Below are 27,055 nucleotides of genomic sequence, written 5' to 3'. Positions count from 1 at the left end.
GGCTGTATCCACTGGCTGCACCATCTGCTCTAGTTTAATTTGATTCCCATTCTGTCAGTATAGCTTAAAAATTCAGGATATGGCAACAGTGAATGGTTTTAAATCGCAGATGACCGCGACTCGCGGTAATAGCGCTTCTCACGGCAATTACGCGATTTACACCACAGCATTGGAGTGAGGGACAGGATCTGTACCTGACGGGACAAATTAAAATTACCCAAAAAACGGGATGTCCCGCCCAATACGGGACGGTTGGCAACCCTAGACGTTCGTGAACATCAAAGCTGCCACTTCGGGTCATTTTGAAAGTGAGTGCAATGTAGACCATAGAAAACTGTGTCACAACGTGCCTGTCATGTCAACTTTTTTTTTTGGTTTGTTTGTTTTATTGACGGGGTTGTCCCCGAGGATTTTTTTTCAGCAGAGATAAAAACCAGAGGGGGGGATGATCCCCACCATCCCCCCCAGCAAATCGCACCCAGTATATATATATATATATATATATATATATATATATATATATACACACACACACACACACACACACATATATATATATATACACATACACACACACACACACAAATACTCACTTTTTATACAATATATCCGAATGTACCCATACCCACATATATATTATCAATAGCATGTTATTGTAATTCCTCCTCCCTATACCTCATAAAGATCTGTTCCTTATACCTTTTTTTGAACTGGTTTATAGTTGTACATTTCATGAGCTCCACATTCAAACTGTTCCATAGCTTTACTCCACAAATAGAGATACTGAACATTTTTAACGTTGTCCTAGCACTGCGAATTTTAAATTTCAATTTCCCCCTAAAATTATAGCCCCCCTCTCTATCCGAGAACATTATTTGGATATTCCTTGGTACTTTATAATTCCTTACTTTGTACATTACTAAGGCAGTTTTATATTCTATAATATCCCTGAATTTTAAACATTTTGAATTTAAGAATAGTGAATTAGTATGATCTCAGTAACCAGCACTATGAATTATTCTTATAGCTCTTTTTTGAAGTATAGTTATTGCATGAACATTTATACGTATTTCCCCACGCCACTGAGCAGTAATTTAAGTACGGTAAAACCAGGGAACAGTAAAGAATGTGGAGCGAATTATAGTTCAGGACATGCTTAGCTTTACTCAACACAGATATGCTTCTTGATAGTTTCATTAGTATGTATTTTATATGTGATTTCCAATTAATTCTATCATCTATTATTACCCCAAGAAATTTATTATAAGAAACTCTTTCAATATCAACACCATCTACCTGCACATTTATTGCCCCATTTATTTTATAATTATTAAATAACATGATTGTTGTTTTAGACAGATTTAATGATAATTTATTTCGATCAAACCAACTTTTTAACCTGCACAATTCTGAAGAGATTATGTTTTCGAACTCATGCAAATTTGTTCCAGAACAAAACATATTTGTGTCATCTGCAAATAATACCATCTTAAATATCTTTGATACACTGCACATATTTATATAAAGAGTAAACAGTTTAGGACCCAATACTGACCCCTGAGGGACACCACAATCAATATTCAAACGAGTTGAGACAGAGTTACCCAACTTCACAAATTGTGTCCTGTTGCTCAAATAACTTTTTATCCAATTTAATACAACTCCCCTTATCCCATATTGTTCCATCTTATTAATTAATATATCATGATTAATAGTCTCAAAAGCTTTTTGAAGATCAATAAATATCCCAGCGACATGTTTCTTATCTATAGAGTTACTGATTTCTTCAATTGATTCCATTAGTGCCATCTCTGTTGATCTATTTGCTCTAAATCCATATTGACCATCACCGAGTAGTTTGTATTTTTCAATGAATTTATCTAATCTGTTATTGAATAGTTTTTCAAGAATTTTGGAGAATTGAGGAAGTAAAGAAACAGGTCTGTAATTTGTGAAGTTGTGTTTGTCCCCAGATTTATACAATGGAATTACTTTTGCTATTTTCATATTGCTTGGAAATGTACCGGTTTGAAATTACAAGTTACAGATGTATGTTAATGGTTTAGAAATCCCCCCCAATAATAGTTTTCACTAGTTTCATATCAATATCATTACAATCTGTGGATATTTTATTACTACATTTATTAACTATATCAATAATTTCCTTCTCATCTACTGGTGTAAGAAACAGAACAAGAATTCCTCTTTATAATATTATCTATACAGTCATCATTTGTTACTGGATCAGAGATATTTTGAGCTAATCTTGGTCCAACATTAACAAAAAAAATTATTAAAACTATTAGCAACTACATCCATGTTATTTTCGATACCTTTGTCATTAAAAGTATTTAGGGTAATGTATTTGTCCAGAACCATCTTTAATAATACTATTTAATATATTCCATATTCCTTTAATATTATTTTTATTATATATTAATTTACCATAATAATCCTTCCTACATCTTATGATTCTTGTTAACTTGTTTTTATATTTTTTTATATTTATTTTCTGCCTCTTTGGTTCTTAATTTAATACATTCTCTATATAGTGTTTTTTCTTCTTACAGGCATTTTGTAATCCCTTAGTAATCCAAGGTTGGTCATTATAGTTTTGTACTATATTGCTTCAGTGGGCAATTTTTATCATATAATAATTTGAATATACTTAGAAAGTTATCATATGCTCTATCAATGCTATTCTCTATATAAACTGATTCCCAGTCTTGTATTAATAAATCATTATTTAATGCAAATCCTAACTCTTCTATACTTAAGTTTATGGTCTGTCACATTTCTCTTATGATTACAGTCATAAATTGTAAAAACTGGTAGATGATCACTAATATCATTGATTAATATTCCACTTATAATGTTATCTATGGAGTTTGCATGTTCTCCCTGTGTCCGCGTGGGTTTCCTCCGGGTGCTCCGGTTTCCCCCACAGTCCAAAGACATGCAGGTTAGGTTGACTGGTGACTCTAAATTGACCGTAGGTGTGAATATGAGTGTGAATGGTTGTCTGTGTCTATGTGTCAGCCCTGTGATGACCTGGCGACTTGTCCAGGGTGTACCCCGCCTTTCGCCCGTAGTCAGCTGGGATAGGCTCCAGCTTGCCTGCGACCCTGTAGAAGGATAAAGCGGCTAGAGATAATGAGAATGAGATGAGATGTTATCTATATCATTGGTAAATATATTATCTATTAAGGTAGCACTATGGTCAGTAATTCTGGTGGGTCCGGTAATTTTTGGGTGGAGACTCATACTGTACTGTATTAATAAATTCCTCAGTCATACTGTGCTTATTAGGGTTCAACAGATCAATATTAGTATCCCCACAAATGAAGATAACTTTATTATCTACTGTAAATGTCTTTTCTTCCCAGTCCTTAAACGCCTCTATACTAGTTTCTGGCGCTCTATATATACAGCTAATTAATACATTTCTACTTTTTTCAATATTAATTTCGATTGTTAAACATTCTAATAAGTTGGGGGCGTCGTGGCTCAGGTGGATAAGGCGCCATACCAGAAATCCAGGGACCCGGGTTCGATTCCAGCCCGAGGTCATTTCCCGATCCCTCCCCGTCTCTCTCTCCTGCTCATTTCCTGTCTCTACACTATCCTATCCAATAAAGGTGCAAAAAGCCCCAAAAAATATCTTTAAAAAAAACCCAAACATTCTAATAAGTTATCAATCACTGTTGTCATGCCATCTATTAACTTATAATTCAAATTACAGTCCACATACAACGCCACTCCTCCTCCACCTTTATTTTTCCTGTTTATATAATGAAATTCATATCCAGCCAGTTCAAAATCCACTCCTTTCTCCAGGTCAATCCAGGTCTCCGATATGGCAATTATGCTGAATGGATGAGTAAACTGACTTAAGTATTTCTTGATGTATTTGAAGTTAGCGTACATGCTTCTGCTGTTGAAGTGTCTCATATCATCTGTAGCTGCTTTATCCTGTTCTACAGGGTCGCAGGGAAGCTGGAGCCTATCCCAGCTGACTACGGGCGAAAGGCGGGGTACACCCTGGACAAGTCGCCAGGTCATCACAGGGCTGACACACAGACACAGACAACCATTCACACTCACATTCACACCTACGGTCAATTTAGAGTCACCAGTTAACCTAACCTGCATGTCTTTGGACTGTGGGGGAAACCAGAGCACCCGGAGGAAACCCACGCGGACACGGGGAGAACATGCAAACTCCACACAGAAAGGCCCTCGCCGGCCACGGGGCTCGAACTCGGACCTTCTTGCTGTGAGGAGACGGCACTAACCACTACACCACCGTGCCGCCCCTGTTGAAGTGTATTATTGATAATTTTCCCACAGCCTCAGTGGACTGATTGTACTGTTCGTCTGTGTAATAGTGGCAATTGTCCTTAATGGTTGAAAAAAAAAAAAAAGTTATTGTCCGGGTCTGTCATTTTCCGTATCCAATAGTTTATGGTCAGTGAATTCATGTGGTTTCAGTTCCAGGTTTTCATAATCAACAAGCATTTGCGTGAGCCGAGTAGTGTTCCGGGTAATGGATGAAAGAGTTATTTCAGTGTGTGTCATGGCTGGGTTTGGTGTAGTGTCACGTCGGTATTGATTACCGTACAGTCCCAATAGCATCACTGGTATTTGTCCAAGTCCTCGATGTTCCGTATGACCAGACCTCTCGCCTCCTCCTGTGTCCTGTTCAGCTTGATGAAAACTTTGCAGTTGGTGATCCATGTCGATTGAATTTTATTTTCCTTCTTCAGATGTCGTGCTTTCCTGGCGATGTCAGCATTGCGTTTTGTCAGGTGCTCATTGATGTAGACGTTTGTCCCTTTCAGTTTCCTTCCTTGTTTCAGTAGTGTAGCTTTATGTTTCCGGCTGATGAATCTCATGATGGTGGTCTGTCTCTGGTGTTCCTCCTTGGTAGCGGGTGGCAAGCCTCGAGGTTATCGCAGTCCAGGTGAATTCCCTTGGACTGCAGGAAAGCAGCTACCTGCTGCTCTGTGGAGCTCACATCCAGCTCCCCGGGCTCCTCGCTGATAGCGGTCACCGCCCGAGCGTATGACCGAGGTTTTACCTGGAGCCCGGTGACGACGACGTCGTTCATTCTGGAGTATTGCTCCAGGTCGGCAATCCGCTTATCCTTCTTCACATTCTGGATCCACAGCATTTTCACCTCTTCCACCAAGTCCAATATGCTCTTCTGCTGCAGCCTGACAGCAGAAACTTCTTCTGTTATGAAGTCGAGTGACTTTTATGTCATCGACTTCCTCAGCAGTGGGGATCTTCTTTGGGCCCATATACAGGGATGTGATTTGGGGCTGGTGAAATTATCTGAAAATTTTAGCCGGGTGTCTGGGGGCCTGTGGTCCCCAGCTGGTCCAGGGCAGCGCCCTGGTGGGGGGACAAGTGGGGCGAAGCCCCCCGAAGCTCCTGGGTTCTGGGGTTTTCTGACTTAAAAATTGTACTAAAATGGCAAGCAAACACACAAGAAAAAACTTGTCATGATTAACAAATTCAAGCCAATTTAATGGTCAACATGCAACTCTGAGCCCCTATAGTAAATTCAATGATTCTTAACTGACAAAAAGCCAAAACATGAAACCTAAAAATGTCATTCTAAATTAAATCATCTGCATTAGAATAAATAGAAAATTGTATAAGGAAAAACAAAATTTATACTTTCAATTACTGTCGAAGTTGAACATACCTAAATGTGCCTTTTCAAACAAACATGATGCAACATAAGAATTCATCCACAAGTCTTCAGGAACTCTCAAAGAAGATGCTAGCATCCATGTCCAGTTCCAGCATATCAGTCACTTTTTTTCTGCAGTTTCTACTCTAGCAATGTCAGCTTCATATACATAACTCTATAGTGTTCACTCACCAAAGGATAATCATAACTCCACAGTGTTCATTCACTTAAGGATATTCAGAACCCCAGTGTTCACTCACTTAAGGATATTCAAAACTACTATGTTCACTCACTTAGGTTTCGTTTCTATACAGGGCTCCAGCCTGACTTTGGACACTTGTAGCTCGGGCAGGGGAGGTCCCAGCCTGCCCAAACTTGACACCCAGAGGCCTCTGCCCTCCCCCCAAAGAACCAGCGCGGGCAGGGCGCGCCAGCCTTGCGCCTCGGGGCGAAGAGCCACGGTGCTCGGCTTCAGTTTCGTTTTCCCATCGGCGGCTCCAGCACGACTTTGGACGCCCGTAGCTCGGGCAGGGGAGGTCCCAGCATCCCCAAACTTGACAGCCAGAGTCCTCTGCCCTCCCCCCAAAGAACCAGCACGGGCAGGGCGCGCTAGCCCCACGCCTCGGGACGTAATTCGCCCTGAGGCGAGCCGCGGCGCTCCGCTTAGGTTTCGTTTCTCTCCCGGGCTCCAGCCCGACTTTGGACGCCCGTAGCTCGGGCAGGGGAGGTCCCAGCTGCCCCAAACTTGACAGCCAGAGTCCTCTGCCCTCTCCCCAAAGAACGAAATCACTGAACAAATGTCTCACAGTCTTATGTCCAACGTCTGTAGCAACCCCTTTCTCCAACCATTCCCAGCGGAACTTGTTTTTCACTATTCTGTCGATTTCTTTAACTCGATTTGCATCTTTACGCTCAATCACGGAGGCTGCCATCTTTCAACTCTTTGTTTGAAGCGAGCTTACGTACAGCTATCTAACAAGCGCGTTCATTGGTTGTTACAGAGCGATGGGCCAATCACGTACCTCGTTTCATCTCAATGACGGAATTACTGAAAGTCGGAACAAATAGGATACGAATGAGGATTTTTGAGCGAAAAATCGGAAAATTTTTTTTTTCAAATTTTGAGGTGAAAAAAGTGGAATTCCGCGAATTCGTGGAAAAATCACATCCCTGCATATAGCCCGGTAGCAAGTTGCTGGGACAACCAGCTTTCGCCGTCAGCTGTTAGCACAGCCAGCTGTTCGCCTCACTGCCTTTCTGAATTTTCCCGCCAAAGGAAGACGAAAGTGATTAGCAACAGGAAGAGTTGTCATATTACTGATGTAATATGTATTCGGATAACATGGTCCAAAATGGGCCTTATTAACAAATGAGATCAAATGTTTTTTCTTAATGCCCCCCTCCAAACATACTTACATGGAAATTGGCAGGCACATAGATGGTTGCATACTGAAGACAAAGTTTAAAAATTAGCAAAAACAAAATTATGCTAATTAGTATTATGCTAGTTATGTAAAAATGTTAATCTGTACACTTCAGTTTCACCAAATTTGTGCAATATAACGCTGATCTTAACTCATTTATACACCACAAAAGAGAAATCAATGTTAATTATAAAATATGCATAAATAAGCACCAAATGTCACTCGCATCTACCATTCTCTATCAAAAAAATATATATTTCTAATACCCTCTGTGTTCTGTAGGCCTTGGTATTTCTCAAAAGTAGAGTCTACTAGTGTTTTTCAATTAATATTCGCAGCTTTCAAGGCTAACCTTGAAAAAACTGAGTCATATCCAATAAACAATTCCACTTAATTGAACTGCAATTGACAGTTGCATTTCTGACTTCCAGTTTAAAATACATCATTCCAACCACTCAATATTCAAGATCTCACCATTTCATCAAAACTACAGCTATATCCTAAAATTATTTAATCAGTTTGATTTGGGGGGGGAAAGGGTTTACATGCTTCCTGGCAACAGGAAATGTGTATTCAAGAAATATTTAAGGCAACAGTGTATCTGCAGGACAGTGCATTTGTCTTTTGTCTGCCTGTCTCTGTTTAGGCATAGGTTTTAAACCAGAAGTGTGTGAGAACAGTTGTGTGTTGACAGAAGGAGAGACATTAGACAAAAGGGAGTGTTCTCTAAATGTTTTGTGACCAGTGATTTTCAACAGTTTTACTCCATCTAATATTCAATGAAGCAAAGTCAGTGGACTTCTGCTCCCTTTTCTTTTGAGGAGTTGTACATCAACCTCCCTTCTGTTACTGTAACAGGTCAAAAGATACATTTAGTTTTTTTATTTACATGGGAAAAATAAACACTGCATTGTTGAGCATTGCACCTTGAATAAGATGTTGTGCATTGAACTTGTCTGGGTTTGGTTTTAATTGATTTATATGAGCTACAACACTGTGCCAAAGGGGATGCCATTAGAAATTTGGGGCCCTGTGATAGAATATCTCCGCAATTACTTGCTTGCTTCTGGAAATTTGGCAACATACTAGCTTACATACTCAATGTAACATGCATATTAACAAGTTGTATTTTAAAATCATTTATTTAAATAAATGAGTCATCTGCACTGTGGCATCAAATACAGTCTTTAAAAAAAAAAAAGGTTCCGTGTAGGCTGAGAATGAGTATGGTAAAAGTATGGAATTTTGAAATGGAAAATGTGCGCGTGCACACACACACACTGGATATGAGCAATGGCACGCTCTGATTGGCTCTTCAACTATTAGATGTCAGCTTATATACTGTGAGTAGAGAAACAATGGTGGAGCATGTTGCTGAACCAACCAAGGATAAAAACTCCTCGAAAACAAAACTCCAAAAATTATGTATGTCAAAGAAACAGAAATAGCTAAAAGAATATAGTTCAGAATTTTATTACAATACAAATGTTGAATAAATCAGTAATAAAAGCAAATGTTTGACAAAATATATAAATTCACCGTAAAGTTGGTCACTATCAGCTCCTAGTCACATTAGGAAGGCAGACAATTATAATACCTTCATTTAACTGCTGAACAAACTGGCAAATATACAGGTCACTCCAAAGAAGAAATAAGAATATCATACATTATGTATTGTTTACTCAGCTTCTAGGAAAATCCTTCACTCTCGATCCCGTAAGTCACTCAAAAAGACAATGTTATCTGTAAAAACAAAGACAACATAACCAACAATAGATAACATTTAAGTCATTAAAGGGATCGGACCAAAAATAAATAAACATTAAAACTCCTCTTTCTAATGCATGCTTAAGTCACATCTAACCTTCAATATTTAGCAGAACCAAGAGCATTGTGACAGTGATGTTCACAGAGCTGAGCACCTCACCTGCAATGATGGTGGTGGCCTGCCGTTTCACATTGTTCTTGTCCACATACTCTCCATAGTCGAGCTTCCCCTCGACAAGAATCCGAGACCTGAACATGTGAATATCAACAAATTAATATTAAAAATGACAATACTGCTAATCCTGTTTTAACCATGAAAAATAATCCATACACACTTGGCCCAAAGTACACCAATTTCTCATTCATTGGACCATCTTCAACACTGATTATGGTGTGCATTCTCCATAGTACTGTTTCATCAATTTTATGCAACATCACAACATTGCATAATCCAGAGTTGCATTAATTCTCACAGAGAACTTGTCTTCTCAAGCATCCCAAAGACTTTCAATGGGATTAAGGTTAGGACTCTGTAGTGGCCAGTTCATGTGTGAAAATGATTCCTCATGCTCTCTGAACCACTCATACAGTGAGTCCTAGTTTTATACCCATGCCCGGGGGGGAGGATATCGTCCCCACTGATGTGAACCTGGTCATTCAGTACATTTCATGTCATCAGTTGACTTCATTTTATTGCCCCATAACCTTGTTGAGCCTCGACCTAACCAACTGATGAAGACAAAGATCATAACACTGCCTCTAGAGGCTTGTACAGTGGACACTATGCATGATGGATGCATTGCTTCATGAGCTGCTCTTCTTACCCTAACATGCCTATTGCTCAAGAATAGGGTAAATCTGGACTTCTCAAACCACATGACCTTTTTCCATTGCTCCACAGTCCAATCTTTATGCTCCATATCAAACTTATCCTCACCAACAAGTCCCACCCCCCCATGGCCACATGCTGTTTACGCTACAAGGTCACATGCAGCCGGTTGATCTATAAAGAACCATAGCTGTGGCTACCGTGGCCATTCTGGCAGATTTTGGAGGTGATCGGTCACAAATTTGGGCAGAGTAAATATGCAAATGAAGCCATGGTTGCTGCAATGGTAGACACTGGAAGCACCACTGGCAATGACTGATGCTATTACGGTTGCCGACTAATGACGGCTGGGCGGCAGTAGCCTCCACGGTTGAGGCTGGTTGGATGACAGCAATGACGTATGTGTCCTTATGGCAATGAATATGGTTTTCACGGCTCCAGCACGGCATTGCCAAGGCAAGATGAAGGGCATTATGGTTGTGTAGTGGTTGGCACCGTCACCTCACAGCAAGGTGGTCCTGGGTTCAAGCCCAGTGGCTAAAGGGGGCCCCTTCTATGTGGAGTTTGCATGTTCTCCCCATGTCTATGGGGGTTTCCTTTGGGTGTTCCAGTTCTCCCCCCCCCACAGTCCAAAGGCATGCAGCTAGGCTAACTGGCTACTCCAAATTGTCCATTGGTCAACCTTGGAGAGGGAAGGGCTCCGCCAAGTTTAAACACCCTAGACACACCAATGATGGGCTTAAAATGTCAGTGGTGCCCCTACTGCCCTTGCTGGCTATGGGATAAAGAAAAAGGGGGCGGCAAGATGAAATAAGCCATGCCTTCCTAGGCAAGATTTTCACTTTCTGCAGAATGTTGTTCTGTGAACATTTTGAGCTCAACAGTTGTGATGGAATGCTACAGTAACCCTCAGTCGCCCACAGAATCCTCACGCATGCTTCTGGATGCCTTTAGGGATGTGACAGAAGAATTCATCCCGCACTTGACCCATGGCAATTTAACACAACCAAACTTTCTGGGGACGGAAGCCACGCCCTCCCAGTTGTCAAGGTAGCTTCCTGGCTCTCACGTATTCTGACGGAAGGGCCCAGAACACATGCTGGTCGACTCCCCAGAAGGGATTCTGGCTATGTGAGGCCAAGGCATTAGTCCCAATCACACTGTGTGTGGAAGTGATCTTTCACTATTAAACAGTTGCGAGTTCTACTATTGATTTTTTTTTTTTAATGATTTGACTTCAAGTGTTTAAGTGCTCGCTGCTCACGGTTAGTCAAGATTTTTTCCGACTACATTCCTTCTGCAAAAGTTTACAGTTTATCACCATCCTTCCAGGTTTTAATAATGCGTTGGACAGTTCTCAGCAATCTCCTTAGTTGTTTTCTTGCCTTGATGCAAGCCAATAATTTGACCTTCTGAAACACAGTAATATCTTTTCCATGAGCACAGGATAAATTGTTTAAGAAATGAGAAGCTACTCACTGCATTAGTTTGGGTTAAAAGAATTGTTGACAGCTGAAACAATCACTGCAGTAATTGCCCAATTAAAGGCTCTTATTTGCTTTTTAAATCCAAATGGTGACTTTTTTTTGGCCAGACAGTGTACATTACATATTACATTACAGGGTTTTCTTGAATTGTTGAATACTCAATTTTGATTCGTCAATTACAGCATTCTAGGTCTGTTGTTTCTGAATAGAAGACTGCTGCTATGACTAACAGGCTGTTGCTACAGACACAGTTCTGATCATAGAGTCTGGAGGACCATGTCCAATCATATCAATTAATAGAAAAATCTGAATTTCGTTGCTTTAATCAAATTAAAGGAGATATGCAGAAACATGCCTCACTGTTTATAAATGCCTTGAGACCTCAAGAATGGCATAGGAATTAGTTTTAAGCGTTAACAAATCAAATAGTAATTTTTATGATCAAAATGATTCATATAGGTAGCGGTCTGAGCAAATGACCTTGACATCTGCGACATCACCGCAGAAAGGCTATCGGACTCACTCATCGCCACTTCCGCTATACTATTAAAAAAAAAAAAAAAAAACACAGCTGACTGCAACGTCGATCCTCCATTTTGAGCCAATTTATCGCCATGTCACATAGATGTGTTGCTGACGGGTGCAGCAACACGACAGAAGGTGGAATTACGTTGCATTCATGGCCCAAGAATGTTCAAACTGCAAAGATTTGGACGTGTTTTGCGAGAAGTTCACAGGCACATTGGGCGCTTACGAAGTGGTCTCTCCTCTGCACATTTTACTGAAGACTTGTATGAAACCTCTGATCTGTTGGAGCATTGGCTATAAGCCCGTACTGAAAGAGGATGCAGTACCAACAATTAAAGGAAAATAAAACTACAAGAAAAGGAAGAAAGTTCAGTTGCACCAATTCTCCTAGAGTGTGAGCAGAGGGTTGTTAAAACCCAGGACGGAACGGGACATCTCTCGGGCATTAACCTCCCCACGGTTGTTGTCAAAACTGGTGACATCCTGTCCTGGGTTTTAGTAATTGCCGGAGCACTCCGTATAGAGAAAATGGAGAATGAGTGGACCAGCCGTCTGATTTCTCCGCTGGATATGCTTGCCTCAGCAAGCCTTATGTGGATGAAGCAAATGAACGGAGAACTGAACGAACAACTGAAAAGTCAGACTGTTTCAAAAACAATCTGCCACAAGGTCGACCTTCAAGAAGCGAGAACACAAAAGGGTAAGATGCGATTTTCATTTGGATACAAAACATAAACCTTGTTCACTTGCATTTAGATCAATATATGTAACTTGTATTGTGTATTTAAGTTACTGGTACAAGACAATTTAATTTGCTTCAGAATGTGATTGTCTCAGTTCATCTGATTTAATTAGCCTTTTACGTTTTAATCAGTGAAAATGCATGCACGTACATGTATGTTGCACAAGTTATAATACCTGTTTTAAATGACAGTCAACCCACAATCAATGAAGTCACTCTTAGTTTACCAAGTCAGTAACGGTATCTTACTTTCACCATAAATTATCATTTGTGTGTCTTTGGTCTACAGCGGTCAAAGGCCTCGGCCTTAAAACCGGGTCCTGCTGTGACGTCTCACACTCAGGGCTGGCTGGCTCAGCAGGGCAGCTCAAATGCCAACTTTGCGGTCGATTTTAACTCTCAAATATATATTTTAAAATCGCATTTATGCAGCATACAAGAGTCAAGGATGGAGATATTCACTCAAACGCTTTAAAAAAAAAAAAAAAGATTCTACGCATTTCCTTTAACAACCATAGACTAACAAACTACCTTTTTCGCAGAAGCAATCATTTTTAAAAATCAATATTTTGCTTCAAATTGATTTCTTTAGTAAGTACAAATAAAGTTTTGTATAAATATAAAACCAGAAATAATTAAAACCATATAAAATGTCAGGTGTACTGCAATATACACATACCCTTTCTTTACATAGTGATAGGCCACATCTCTTAGACCAGGCTTGAACACCGAGATTCTATGCCATGTTGTCTTCTGACTGACATCTCCTGCATCACACACATTCAACGAGTGACAGAATTATATTTTTCAGTACCATAACTCATACCCTTGTAATACTGTCTACACACACACCAATCAACCATAACATTATGACCACTGACAGGTTAAGTGAAAAATATTGATTCTCTCATTACAGTGGTGCCAGTCAGGGGGGTGGGATATATTAGGCAGCAAGAGAACAGTCAGTTCTTGAAGTTGAGGTGTTGGAAGCAAGAAAAATGGGCAAGCACAAGGATCTGAGCAACTCCGACAAGGGCCAATTGTGATGGCCAGACGACTGGGTCTGAGCATCTCCAAAATGGCACATCTTGTGGGGTGTTCCTAGTATACAGTTTCTAATACCTACCAAAAGTGGTCCAAGGAAGGACAACTGGTGAACTGGTGACAGGGTCATGGGTGTCAAAGGCTCACTAATTTGCATGGGGCACAAAGGCCATCCCATATAGCCCAATCCTGCTGAAAAAAAGTTAATGCGGACACCTGTTTTAGTCAGCATTAACTTTTTCAGCAGTTTGTGGTAGCACCTACATGCTAGTACCTAGGTACAAGATGTCCCATCTCAGATCCAGTCATCTAGCCATCACAACTTGGCCCTTGTCAAAGTCACTCAGATCCTTGTGTTTGCCAATTTTTCCTGCTTCCAACACATCTTCAAGAACTGACTGTTCTCTTGCTGCCTAATATATCTCACCCTTTGACAGGTGCCACTGTAATGAGATGAGATAATGTTCTTCACTTCACCTGCCAGTGGTTATAATGTCTGATCAGTGTACACTACTTTGTTTACAGAGTTGCTAGCATCATGTAACCCCAGCTCAGATGCACACAAGTTGACTCAGCTCCACCTCTAGCACATCCACTAATGAAAAGGGATAAAACACTGGTCCACAGCCAACCCACACTGACTCAGTGCAGCATGGCATGGTGATGTACATGCAGCATGTACGAGTCATGTTTTTACACTTTCACAGCATATCATTTTACTTGGAGCAGCTGGTGTGGAAAGGGTTTCATCAACCTGCATTTTTAGCTACAGATATCTCAGGTACGCAGAAGATACGAGTTTCAATTCTGTGATTTCTGTTTGCCTTGAAAACTAAACTGAGTTCAGCTCAATTGGTTAATAATTTAAAAAAAAAAAAGGCAAATTTATAGCCATGTGGATTTATGGTCATTTGTTTACAGAACATCATGCAACAAAACTGAGTCAGAGTCACATTTAGACACGCTACAGTAAAATAGGCTCTTATTTACATTTATTTCATTATCCTGACACTCCGTACTATCGTAGTTGAGCTAAATTTAAAAAAAAAATAAAAAATAATTCTCTGCTCATCTTAGCTCTGTCATGTCTCAAATCATATACTTATTCTAGACTGTTACCAAGTCCTAACACTAACCTGGTTTTCCTATTAAAAAGATAAATGTGTGAATTTTAAAATCCCCTCACGAAGCCCTCAAGCCTACTGAACGGGCTGTTGCGCATACTGGTCTTTTGAATTTTCTAGATTACAAGAAATATTTGAGTGCAAGGTTAGAGTTTTTGATTTGAGACGCAGATCAGGACAAAACACAATGACAGCGAAAATGTTTAAGAGGGACAGAGCTCACGTTTAAGGTCACTGTGAATGAAATTGCTACATGGTTTACAGTTCGACTTGGAAACCGGACAGACAGGGATGTTTTGGATCAGACAGGACATCTCGTGAATGTCGCTTTTAAATCTTCTGGATTCAACACATTTAATTCAAGTGACCAGTCAAACATGCTATAAACTATAAGAACTCCATAATGAATACAAATATGATAATAACCGGTATTGCTACAGTAACAAACATTTACAAACCCCATTTTCAGAACCAAATGCAGTACATATTTCTCAAACACACCACTTTTTCCATGGAATTAAAACATGTATTCTATTCCCTACCAGTGGGTTTCATTCATTTGGTTCAATAGCATGCAATATTATCATATCACTTATCCTGTGTATTATGCCACTCTACCCAGTGGAGAGCGTGCAATATTGTTACAATATTGCACGTTGTCAAGACAACACAACATCACACATCAAAGTGGAACTATCCAATGAGAAACTTTTCTGCTGCGCATGCGCACAATCATTTCTATGTTCGCCAGGAAAGAGACACACTGAACACCTGAAAGGCTACCAAAACTTCATTATTCTTCATGCATACTTACAAGAGAAAAATATACCAACGGACACTGAAAAACTGGAAAAGACACATGGAGATGTAAAACTTCTGCACCAGCGAGCAACTTTGACAACTTGTAAGCAAACATGGCCGCCAGGTTTGCTTCGTTAAATACAGAAGATTGAGAGAATTTTTGGCTGCCAGTTTGCTCCTTTGAGTGTAACCGTCGATGTTGATTTTAAAAGTAATTAAGTAAATTACAGAGATTCCCCCCTGTAATTTACGTAGTTACTTTTAAAATCAACATCGATGGTTACACACAAGTATGAGTGAAAAATACTGTGCTTGCATGGAAGAAGAGTCTGGAGACAGAAATCTTAGTTTCACGGTCATTAGCCTATGCTGCTTGCTCTCTATAGCATTAGCTTGACCACTTTATTAGCATTCGCTAACACTCCTGATGAATGCTACACCAGCTCGAAGGTGACTGCATTACCACGCTAACAGCATCGAGTCACGGGTAAGCTAGCGTTGGCCTTCGCTAACACGCCTGATGAACGCTACACCAGCTGGAAGGTGACTGCACTGCCACACTAATGGCACCAACTCGTAAGCTAGCATTGGCCTTCAAGTGAGTTATGAAGAGAATGTGTAGGTATTAATAATAGCTTTTTTGTGGTATATCAGATATATTCCATTCAGCTAGCATGATATTGAACTTGCCTTCGACTCATTCAGTATCATGCTAGCTGAATGGAATACATGATATACCACTCAATGCCAACCAATATTATTTAATTATATCTGCCCACCAATTCACAGTTCTGAACTGGCCATTGACCTAATAATAAATAACATGGCTTGAAACTTGTACATCTTGTAAACTAACAATTTAAGTCTTTATGACAGTTTAAGAATAAACACATTTAAATAATATTGGGTGGCTTTGAGTGGTATATCAGATATATTCCATTCAGCTAGCATGACATTGAACAAGTTGAAGAGGAGTTAATATCATGCTACCATGCTATCATGATTTTACAAAAAGTTAATAATGGGGAGGGGGGTGTAACTTGCCAATATTGAATGCTGATTCTGATCGAATGTAATTGAATGTTTTGTCAATTCAATGTACAAAGTCAAAGGTCTAACAATAAAAATGATACAAGTCCAAAAACCCTGAACAACCCAACTTATGTACAAGCTATACAGGTTGACAGTTCAAGTTCAAAAAGTTACTTTTGGTAGTTGTTAACTGCTACATTGCAGTTGTTCAAAACAAAAAAGGGCTTTGCTGAGTGAAGTCCTCTTGTAAAAGTCTCCATCACTTTTCCTCACCTCCAAGTAGAACTGAGACAATATTTCCACTATTGCTCTTTTCCAGTTTTTCCGATGTCCGTTGGTATGTTTTTCTTTTTAAATATGCGTGAAGAATATCCAGTAAAGTGTTGGTAGCCTTTCAAGTGTTCAGCACGTCTTTCTTTAAGTCTTCTGCTTTTAATGAAGCAAACCCTGCGGCCAGGTTTGTGTACAAACTGTCATGCTAGTGCGGAAGTTTTACATCTCCAATGTGTCTTTTTTCCAGTTTGTCCTCTTGTAAATATACACGAAAAATATCCAATTAAGTGTTCAGCATGTCTCTTTAAATCTTCCGCTTTTAATGAAGCGGACCTCGTGGCCATGTTTGTGTACAAACTGTCACATGCTAGTGCAGAAGTTTTACATCTCCGACGTGAATCTTTTCCAGTTTTTCCATGCCCGTTGATACATTTTTCTCTTGTAAATGTGTGTGAAGAATATATAATTAAGTTTTGGTAGCCTTTTGGGTGTTCAGCCAGTCTTTAGTTTATTTCGTGCTTAATCTGAGTACTGGATTAGCCTCATCATACTCTCTCCCCTCATGACCCCCCCCCCCAAAAAAAAGTGTGCGCATGCACAGCAGCAAAGTCGTGCCATTGGATCCTCGCATGAGCTCTGATGTGTGACGTGTCATATCTTGACAACATGCAATATTATAACATTGCTTGCTCATTCTCCATTGGGGAGACTGGTGTAATACATGGAGGATAAGCAATATGATAATATTGCATGCCATCAATAAACCCACTAGAAGGGAACAGAATACATGTTTTTATTCCATGGAAAAAGTGGCCCATATGTATAATAAATCCTGGTATAGCACAATAATGAGGTTATACATGTTTGGTTTATCAGTATGATGGTACACCTAGAGACAGGTTTATAATCAAACACCACTAGTGCATCTTTAGATTTACATATTTTAATTATATATCATGCTGTTACCAGTCTGTGAGACTTCTCCTTCTCCAGAGCGCCACATCTCATTAGTGGCCATAGAGAAGATGGTGACAGGGTTTCTACCTTCAACCTGTCTCATAACAGGGTCCTGGCCCACACGCCCCAGCAGCTGCACCCGATTAATGGCTGAGAAAGAGACAGAATGAAAGGATGTATTACCTTATGATAAAGCAAAATGTGAATACTTTAACACCCCTGTGTTAAATCAGGATGAAGAGAGGGTCAGTGCCATACAAGTCCAATTGATATATAAAAAACAATGTACAAAGCCAAACCATGGTTCAGGATTGACTATTAAAAAACAGGTCATAAAACATGTGACCGTAGTGCAAACATCACGGAGGAAGCACACTGGCCAAAAGTATGTGGACACCTACTGACCTGCATCATACGTGGAGTTGAAAGTTATTATTGCATGTGCCTTACGTGTCACAGGTGCAAGGAGTCTAAATTATGTGCTTTTACTGAATAAACAAAGTATGTGTCTATATATTGGACCATCAGAATATTAAAAAGTGTACGTAATGTAGAGCCTCCTATTTTCCGTTTCAAAAAACATTAAATTCCGTTTCAGACAATTTCAGTTATATGCTCAAATGACAACTAAATTGGCATTTTTAGATTTTCAACATATAAAATACATAATTCAGAATTCTTAAGTACATGTAATAAATGCATGAAATTTTATGTTTCAGGTAACTGGTGTTGGGAGGCATCTGCATGTTTGTTTGCATCCATCCCTGTAATCCTGCTTTACTGGCCTGTTGTAGTACAACTTCATATAAAGCTTTAAACTTTCTGTACACAGTCTAATATCTTAATGCACCTTAGAATCAACATTAAATTTCACTTCACTGAAAATGTTTCTTTCATTTATTTAAGACTGTAGTTAATTAGTGCTGTTAATTTGATTGTTGATTGGCTCCTGCTATTTTCTTTAAAACTTTATATTGTATATTAATACTTTTATGGTTATCCTTACTCTTTATACATGTACATTTAAATAAAACACTTATCCATGTTTTTCAAACTTATTCGTTGTTATGCTTACAATGTTTTCAGTGCAACGACAGGTCTAACAAAGTGTGTGACAGTGTCCATTTAATATATACTTTAAATGATTCAAATTATTTAACAGTTAACTCTTATTAGTTTAATTTACATTTTGTCTGTAAATTATTAATTTAATAATGCACAAGTCTTCAAACTCTTCATATAGAAAATCATTCTTCGGAACATAACTTCTTAAGAACAAACCATTAAATCATGAAAATAATCAGTTGCTATATAATGTTAAACCGAAAAGCCTTGGTGCAAACTACTAATGGAAATCTGACTGTTCAAAATCTGCCTTCAAGATCACCATTATAATACAGCATTAGGAGTTCCTTTGTGCTTGAAAATATTCCACGGCCACGCGTTAACGCGTGGGAACGAGATCCTATTCCGTGGCCACAACTTGTTTAATGCATGGGAACGAGATGATTATTAGGTGGTCACGAATTAATAACGCGTGGCCATGAGAAGTGTTAGTCATTTCATCACTGAGACTTGACTTTCTGGCATCAGTAGCTTCAGCCACAAATATGGACTAGTTTGATCTGATTTCGTTTTATTTTAATCTAGGAATTATATCATCCTTAAATCACTTGCAGTTAGACATGGAGTAATTCTGAGCAAGAGACACTTAATTCGGCTGCTCAAAAAGCACGGGCTCAAACGTAGACAATATGCTGACCTCGGGGAAGTTATAGATTTCATCATACAGGATAAATCCTGTATTTATTGCACAACTGACGGTCGCTCAAAAACTGGACATCCCATTAGGCTGGAACTTGAATCATCTCGTGACCACGCATTAATTTGTGACCACCCAATAATCATCTCATTCCCACGCATTAAGCAAGTCATGGCCACGGAATAGGATCTCGTTCCCACGCGTTATTAACTTGTGGCCACAGAATATATTTTTCACCCATGTCACCAGAGGGGCTCCGTAGATTCCTTTTCTGAGTACTAATTCCGTTTCTGACCCCAACTTCCGTGATTTCTGTCTGTTTTCCACGATTGTGGAAAATCGGAGGCCCTAGTAATGCCTTTTTGTAATGCTTTAAAATTAAATACATCATTAGCAATGACGAATGGGGGAGGGAGAAAGGGATATATAAAATTAGTTATTTTATCATCAAGCACAAAACTAAAATCGATACATCGCGACTTCCAGATCCAGGAAGAATGCAGCCTTGCCTCAAGGCAAATTTGCATGAGGTCACACATGGAACCCCGGTAATCTGGGTCATTTCCATTCATCTGACTCTGTGCAAATGAAGATGGGTTCCCTTTTGAGTCTTGTTCCTCATGTCGTTTGACGGACTTTTTCCTTGCCACCACCGCCACAGACTTGCTCATTGGGGATAGATTAGGGATAAAATAGCTCATGTTTAAACTCACTTAAATTCTGTAAAGCTGCTTTGTGACAATGTCTATTGTTAAAAGCGCTATAAAAATAAACTTTACTTGCTTGTTTACTCAGCGAAATTGGATAGAATCTTACAAAAATAACAGGAAAAGCACTGCGTTGTGTTTGGATGATCAAATCCATATACAACAGGACCTTCAGTTCACGAATTTCTGAGAAAAGACAAAGTGACAGTGGATTAAGTTTGTGCAAATGAAGCTTACACCCCCTGTCAAGAAGGAGAGCTGTGGACAAGTTGATGACAGCCTGTGTAAATATGCCTTTTTTTTTTAATCAGTTAATAACCACCAGCTAATGATCTAGATTGATTAAAATAGATGTACATTGGTGTTAGTCAAGGCATGAAATTAAGACTAATATTTGCATATTTCTATTATATGTATTAGTACATGATTTATACAAATCTAATAAAATTCTCCAGCTGTTGCACCATGCCACTGCATCTACACAAATCAAGACAGAATCATGGCCAGAGAATTACTGGAGCAAAAAGAAACCCATTGATTTAATAAATGGCATTTGATCTGACATTTGGACAGTTCATCGATTCCCCCATTATCAACCACTTCATATTTTCTTTCAATAATTACACTGTCAGTCCTGTGCGCTTTGGCGTGCACACCAGAAGGACTCTCGGGCGTGCGCTGGCCTGCACACGCGCCAAGGGGACGCTCACACTTGCGCTGTTAATTATGCACACCTGTGCATGATTAAGACGCATCAGTGTGCCTATAAAAGGACCGTCAATGCACACTCGGTACTTAGTATTAGTGACATTTGTACACTTTGCTGAGCCTTTTTTCTCCATGTTAATTTCCTGGTTTTCCGATTCCTGTTCCTAGTTTCCGTTTTTGGTCTGTGCCTGCGATACTCTGTGCCCTGCTCAACCTGTTCCTTGTTTATGATCTTGCCTGTCTGTCACTTTTTATTAATAAACGTAGGCTACTTCTGCACTTACATCTGTCTCCTATCTATCCCCGACACGCTGAATAAGCATACATTTTAAAGATTAAATTTCTGCATTTATTGAGGTACACGTAAATATTTTCCCCTACATTTTGCAGTGGCCAGCTTAGAATAAAAATCCACAAAGCAATCTGGGTTTCCAATTCTCTCTGGCTAGTGATGCACTATCAGCAGAGACTTGGACTGTTGTGAACTGAGTGAACTGGCAGTTTCTCATTTTGGGGGCTCGAAAAGATAGCCATTTACTCTGGAATATCCTTGATAATCTTCTGCCCCTTCATCCAACATAGGAATCCTAAATCACTATCAAAATTCTCTCCAAAATGTGATTCCATATCGAGATTGGTCTAACCACTGCTACACATGGGAATGAGACGGACACCTGAATCCTCGTTACACGCAAGACATCACGCACCCCTTCGGGATCTTCCGGATGAGTCTCGGCAGAGTCCGTGAAAATCTGCTAACCTTATTGATTTTCCATTAATTTATGGTCTTCTGGATCAGCTCTGGTTCAAAAACACATGGTCAATCAACATAATGATTGTTGCTTTGTACAAGGGAAAAAAGTAGGGTTTAGAGGAATCACATACACTAACATGCAATACCCGTGTACAAGACCAAATACATTGTTTAATCTCATCTGTCTGCATGATTAATTTAAAAACGGTACCTTTATTATCAGCAGCAGTGCTTTAAAATCTACAGGCACCTCACATTTAAACAGTCACTTTATGTAATTTCTGTAAATCTTGCTCTCTTATTGGATTTGGTTTTGGGGTGCAATGCACTTTTTTGCCACAGTAGAGTTCAAAATAATATATATTTTTTTTACTCAATCCTCAACCATGCATCTTTCCTCCCCATAAAACATGAGCATCATTTTCTCAAACTCCGTGATCAAAACCAAAGATTTCTTCAAAATCATGCCCGATTATTCAAAGCCACAAATGTCTGTTATGATACCACAGTTAATTTTCACTCCAATACATCATATTGTGTGTTTGATGGCTGTTTTCACATGTAGCACACATCCTAAACCCACTTTCGGGTGTAGACATGTCCTAACAAAAATGGTGGTTTCTCGTTTCTGGTCCCTCTTATCTGATTGACACCCATTTTACCCAATACTCAGCTCCAGTTTAAAATGCAGGGTTCCTGCTGGTGCTCGTCTCACTCATCCTTGACAATCCATCAGTGACAAAGAGAAAATTACTAGTGGTCGTCACAGTGAGGAATGTATTTGTCATCTTTATCATTCGTCATCTTTTTTAAAAGTCCCTCCACAAATCCCTACATTTGCTGAAATCCAACCCCAGTGAAGAGACTTCTCGCAGTTGATTCTTGGAATTGATGGCAGGATGCCAGAGTGTAAACAATGAGCACATGCTTATGACCAATTAAAAAAAAAGTCTACACATAATGACCAAATGGGCACCAAGCTTTTGACCAATTGCAGTGCGTTTTAATCGGCCTAGTGTGGTGCTGTAATTATGTATGCATGAACCTAACGATGGCGCAGTCTAAACTGACGAAGTTTTTTGGGCAGGCTTCAAGCACTGTATCAGATCATCAGTTAGAATGTTTTACTCCCCTAAAAGAAACTGAATTACTTTCATTAATCTCTACATCAAAAGCCTCAACTTGCGTACTAGATCCCTTACCGACACATCTATTCAAACAGATAATGCCTGGAGTAATTGAACCGCTTCTAAAAATAATAAATTCTTCTCTTACGATTGGCTATGTACCCAAATCCTTTAAACTAGCAGTTATCAAACCCCTGATTAAAAAACCTGACCTTGATCCCTGTCAGCTGTCCAATTATCGGCCAATATCAAACCTCCCCTTTATCTCCAAGATCCTTGAAAAAGCTGTGGCACAGCAGTTATGCTCATATTTACATAGGAATAACATCCATGAAATGTATCAGTCAGGATTTAGACCTCATCATAGCACAGAGACAGCACTGGTTAAAGTAGTAAACGACCTACTGTTGGCGTCTGATCAGGGCTGTGTCTCGCTACTTGTGTTGCTTGACCTTAGTGCAGCATTTGATACCATTGATCATTCCATTCTTCTGGATAGACTAGAAAATGTTGTGGGAGTTAAGGGAATGGCCCTCTCCTGGCTCAGGTCTTATCTAACGGATCGTTATCAGTATGTCGATATAAATGGTGATATTTCTAGACGTATCGAGGTAAAGTTTGGTGTTCCACAAGGTTCTGTCTTGGGTCCACTGCTTTTTTCTCTATATATGTTACCTCTGGGCGATATTATTCGTAAACATTGTATTAGTTTCCACTGTTATGCTGATGACACACAGTTGTATGTCTCTGCAAAACCTGATGAGAGACACCAGCTTAATAAAATTGAGGAATGTGTTAAGGACATTAGACACTGGATGCTTATAAATTTCCTTCTGCTTAACTCTGACAAGACTGAAGTACTTGTGCTAGGACCACATACAGCTAGAAGTAAGTTTTCTGATTACACAGTAACTCTGGATGGCCTTTCTGTTTCTTCACGTGCAGCAGTAAAAGACCTCGGAGTGATTATTGACCCCAGTCTTTCATTCGAAACTCACATTGATAACATCACCCGGATAGCTTTCTTTCATCTCAGAAATATTGCAAAGATAAGAAATTTAATGTCATTGCATGATGCAGAAAAACTAGTCCATGTTTTCGTTACCTCCAGGTTGGATTATTGTAATGCCTTACTGTCTGGATGTTCCAATAAGTGCATAAACAAGCTCCAGTTAGTTCAAAATGCCGCAGCAAGAGTCCTTACTAGAACTAGAAAATATGACCACATCACGCCTGTCTTATCCACACTGCATTGGCTCCCAATCAAATTTCGTATTGATTATAAAATACTACTATTGACCTTTAAAGCACTGAATGGTCTCGCACCACAGTACCTGAGTGAACTTCTGCTCCTCTATGACCCGCCACGCCTACTTAGATCAAAAGGTGCAGGCTATCTGCTGGTACCTCGTATAGTGAAGGCTACATCAGGGGGCAGAGCCTTTTCTTACAAAGCCCCACTGTTATGGAACAGCCTTCCAAGTAATGTTCGGGAATCAGACACAGTCTCAGCATTTAAGTCTAGGCTAAAAACATATCTGTTTAGTCAAGCCTTTTGTTAATGGTGTTTGAGGTAAAGGAGTAGATCTGGAGGGTCCTCAGACATAGAGTGTTTTGGTAAACTGGGATGTATGGATGCTGTCAGTCCCCACTCGCTTGCTCACTCGAGTTTGTTGACGGTGCAGTGGCTGGCTGCTTTATGTCCCGGGGCTCCCTCATGCCTGTGTTACCTTCTGGCTCTCTCCTTTTAGTTATGCTGTCATAGTTAGTTGCCGGAGTCCCTGCTTGTACTTGGTGCAATATGTATACTGTTCCTACTTATTCAGGTGACATTGGGCATACCTAACCACCTGTGTTTTCTTTCTCTCCCCCCCCACTCCAAATCTGTCCCTCTGAGTTACATGGAGTCAACAGGAAATCTTTTGGTGGAGACGGTGGGGACCTCGACTGGCTATCGTAGCCTGCAGGGAATCGGCCGTCAGACATTCTGTCGCATGTCCCAGACCCGGTGAAATGTAACTGAATTGTCTTGGCCAGGCCTAAGGGTCCCATCTGCATCTCATCATTGCTGAGGAGTGTGCTCCCATCACCCAATCAAGCATCCAGCCAGAGCAGGTCATGATATATTTTTTACCATATTAACATGCCATTGTGTGTCATGCCTGATGTAAAGACTCTCGTCTCTGCGAGCCTACCACACAGATTTAATACTTGTCATTTTTAGGGCATACCTAACAACATGTTTTCTTCCCCCCCCCAATCTGTCCCTCTGAGTTACATGTTGATCCTGGGATTGAGATGCTGGCCTCTTCTGCCCCTCGGACCTGCTTGATCCATCCTGGTGCCCTGTGTCTGGTCGGAGTTTTATCGCCCCACTCCTGTGAAGGACGGCCCCATGAGGACAGTTGAGGGTTATACCTGTTAAAACTGTTAATATTATAGTCAGGCTGTCTGTTGTTGCCCAAATGAGGATGGGTTCCCTTTTGAGTCTGGTTCCTCTCGAGGTTTCTTCCTCATGTCGTCTGAGGGAGTTTTTCCTTGCCACCGTCGCCACAGGCTTGCTCATTGGGGATAGATTAGGGATAAAATTAGCTCATGTTTTAAGTCGTTCAAATTCTGTAAAGCTGCTTTGCGACAATGTTTATTGTTAAAAGCGCTGTACAAATAAACTTGATTTGATTTGAAGATTTAAGGGCCGAAACAGCCACAGGGGAGGCACACGAACCCCTATGGTCCCCTCACACATGGAACAGTGTCAGTAATACAGGGGTTGGTATTATTTAAAAGAAAATAAAAAAATAAAAATAAATAAAAAAAAAAAACCCAAAGTGAAACTGCTGTCAACCAGCAAGCAACTGAAAGGTGCTATGGTTTCAGTGGCATGGTGTGTCGAGCTCCCATGGCTAATGCAGTGGCATTGTTGGTCCCATCACTCGGGGCTATAGCCCCCAGGTATTTTGAGCCTAGCCCTGGGTATTTTCACCCTCAAAAAAAAAGTAAGAAATTAATAGAAAAACAACTGCCTGGGATGTCACCTGGGATTTTGAATGTTGTAATATAATTTAGTTTAGAATGTGTCTTTGTGGTCCTAAAGGAAAGATGCGACTGAGAAGTGATATTTTTATTAAATTGACGATAAATTTACTAGTGATATTTAATAGTCAATTGACATGTCTCAGTTTCATAAGACATTATGGGCATTGATAACAAGGAGACAGAAACTGAAATGAACTGCATAAATTTAAAAAGAGCAGTGCAAAAAAAAGATCAGTAATAAAGGCATAACAACCTTTGAATATGCATGGATGATAATCTCTTATAACGTTAGATATAACTGCACCAGGGCAGGAATTTCACGAGGGCCACGGCCCTCGTGCCCTCTCAATTTGGCCTTGTACCCTTGGAAAAAAAATATCTGCCCCAAGGCCACAGTGGCCTTGATGCCCTGCGGTTTTGTAGTCTGCCTCGTGACTGCCAATAGGCTTTAACATCACTATTGAGAAAAAAAAGAAAAAAAAAGAAAAAAAAACACGTCTTTTGATGACATTCTGGATTCTTATTGGGCAACTCCATGGTGGATCAGACTCAAGCCTGGTATGAACCGCTCCGACGTGCTATAATGACACCAATCTATCACCAGCCAACCAGGAGGCTTAATCAAACGCATCCCCCGCCCACTTGTGTCCATGTCTGAGACGTTGAATCTTCACAGAAGGAGGGAAGAAGTTGACTGTGTAAGACTGTGATAAATTAACAAATGAATAAGATAGGAATTTCAACATGTAGGGCTTAAGTTTGTTACCGTTAAATAAGCATTGCTTGTACAGTAACGTTGTCGTTACAACGTTGACCCACTTAACATGCTGAGTACCGACTGTAGCTGGTAACAAATGCTAATTAGCTTGTTGTCAAGTTTTTCCTTTGTCGAGCTTTAAGCGTAAGGTCATGGACGTTACTACTGCTTGTTCCTGCCGTAATATGATACGTGATGTGCTGTTGTCTGTTCATAGCCACTTTAATCTATGCAGTTAGCATTGTTTTGTTACTAGTATTGTATGTTTCTTTTTGCTGTTTAACCAAAGTGTAACTGCTGCTATCTTGACGAGATCACCATCGCAAGAGATTCTCATTGTTTTTGGCGTCATTACAACATTACCATTTACTTTTTCATTTACCCCCCAGTAATAATTATGCCAAGCAAGGAGCGGAGGGAGAGGTGCCGTGTTAAAAAAAAAAAAAAAAACTTGAAGATGCTGCAGCTTAAAACTGCAAAACAATGGACGCTTTT

General features: G+C 39.9%; 1 protein-coding gene across 4 annotated transcripts in view; it reads right to left on the bottom strand.

Annotated features, from left to right (window-relative positions):
• Positions 1-8,582: 8,582 nt before the first annotated feature.
• Positions 8,583-27,055, bottom strand: part of ssbp1 (single-stranded DNA binding protein 1) — a 33,272-nt gene continuing 14,799 nt past the window's right edge. For all 4 annotated transcript variants that reach the window (XM_060902764.1, XM_060902762.1, XM_060902763.1 and 1 more), the window contains 4 exons: positions 17,719-17,859; positions 13,158-13,245; positions 9,053-9,141; positions 8,583-8,868 (listed from right to left, as the gene is read on the bottom strand). In XM_060902764.1, coding sequence (XP_060758747.1) covers positions 8,828-8,868; positions 9,053-9,141; positions 13,158-13,245; positions 17,719-17,859 — 359 coding nt within the window. In that variant the 3' untranslated portion in view covers positions 8,583-8,827. The remainder of the gene's footprint in view (positions 8,869-9,052; positions 9,142-13,157; positions 13,246-17,718; positions 17,860-27,055) is intronic.

Source organism: Neoarius graeffei, chromosome 21 (assembly GCF_027579695.1).
Source record: "Neoarius graeffei isolate fNeoGra1 chromosome 21, fNeoGra1.pri, whole genome shotgun sequence".
NCBI classification, from domain to species: Eukaryota; Metazoa; Chordata; class Actinopteri; order Siluriformes; family Ariidae; genus Neoarius; species Neoarius graeffei.
The sequence above is the reverse complement of the archived record's forward strand: the minus strand, read 5'-3'. Positions and strand labels throughout refer to the sequence as shown.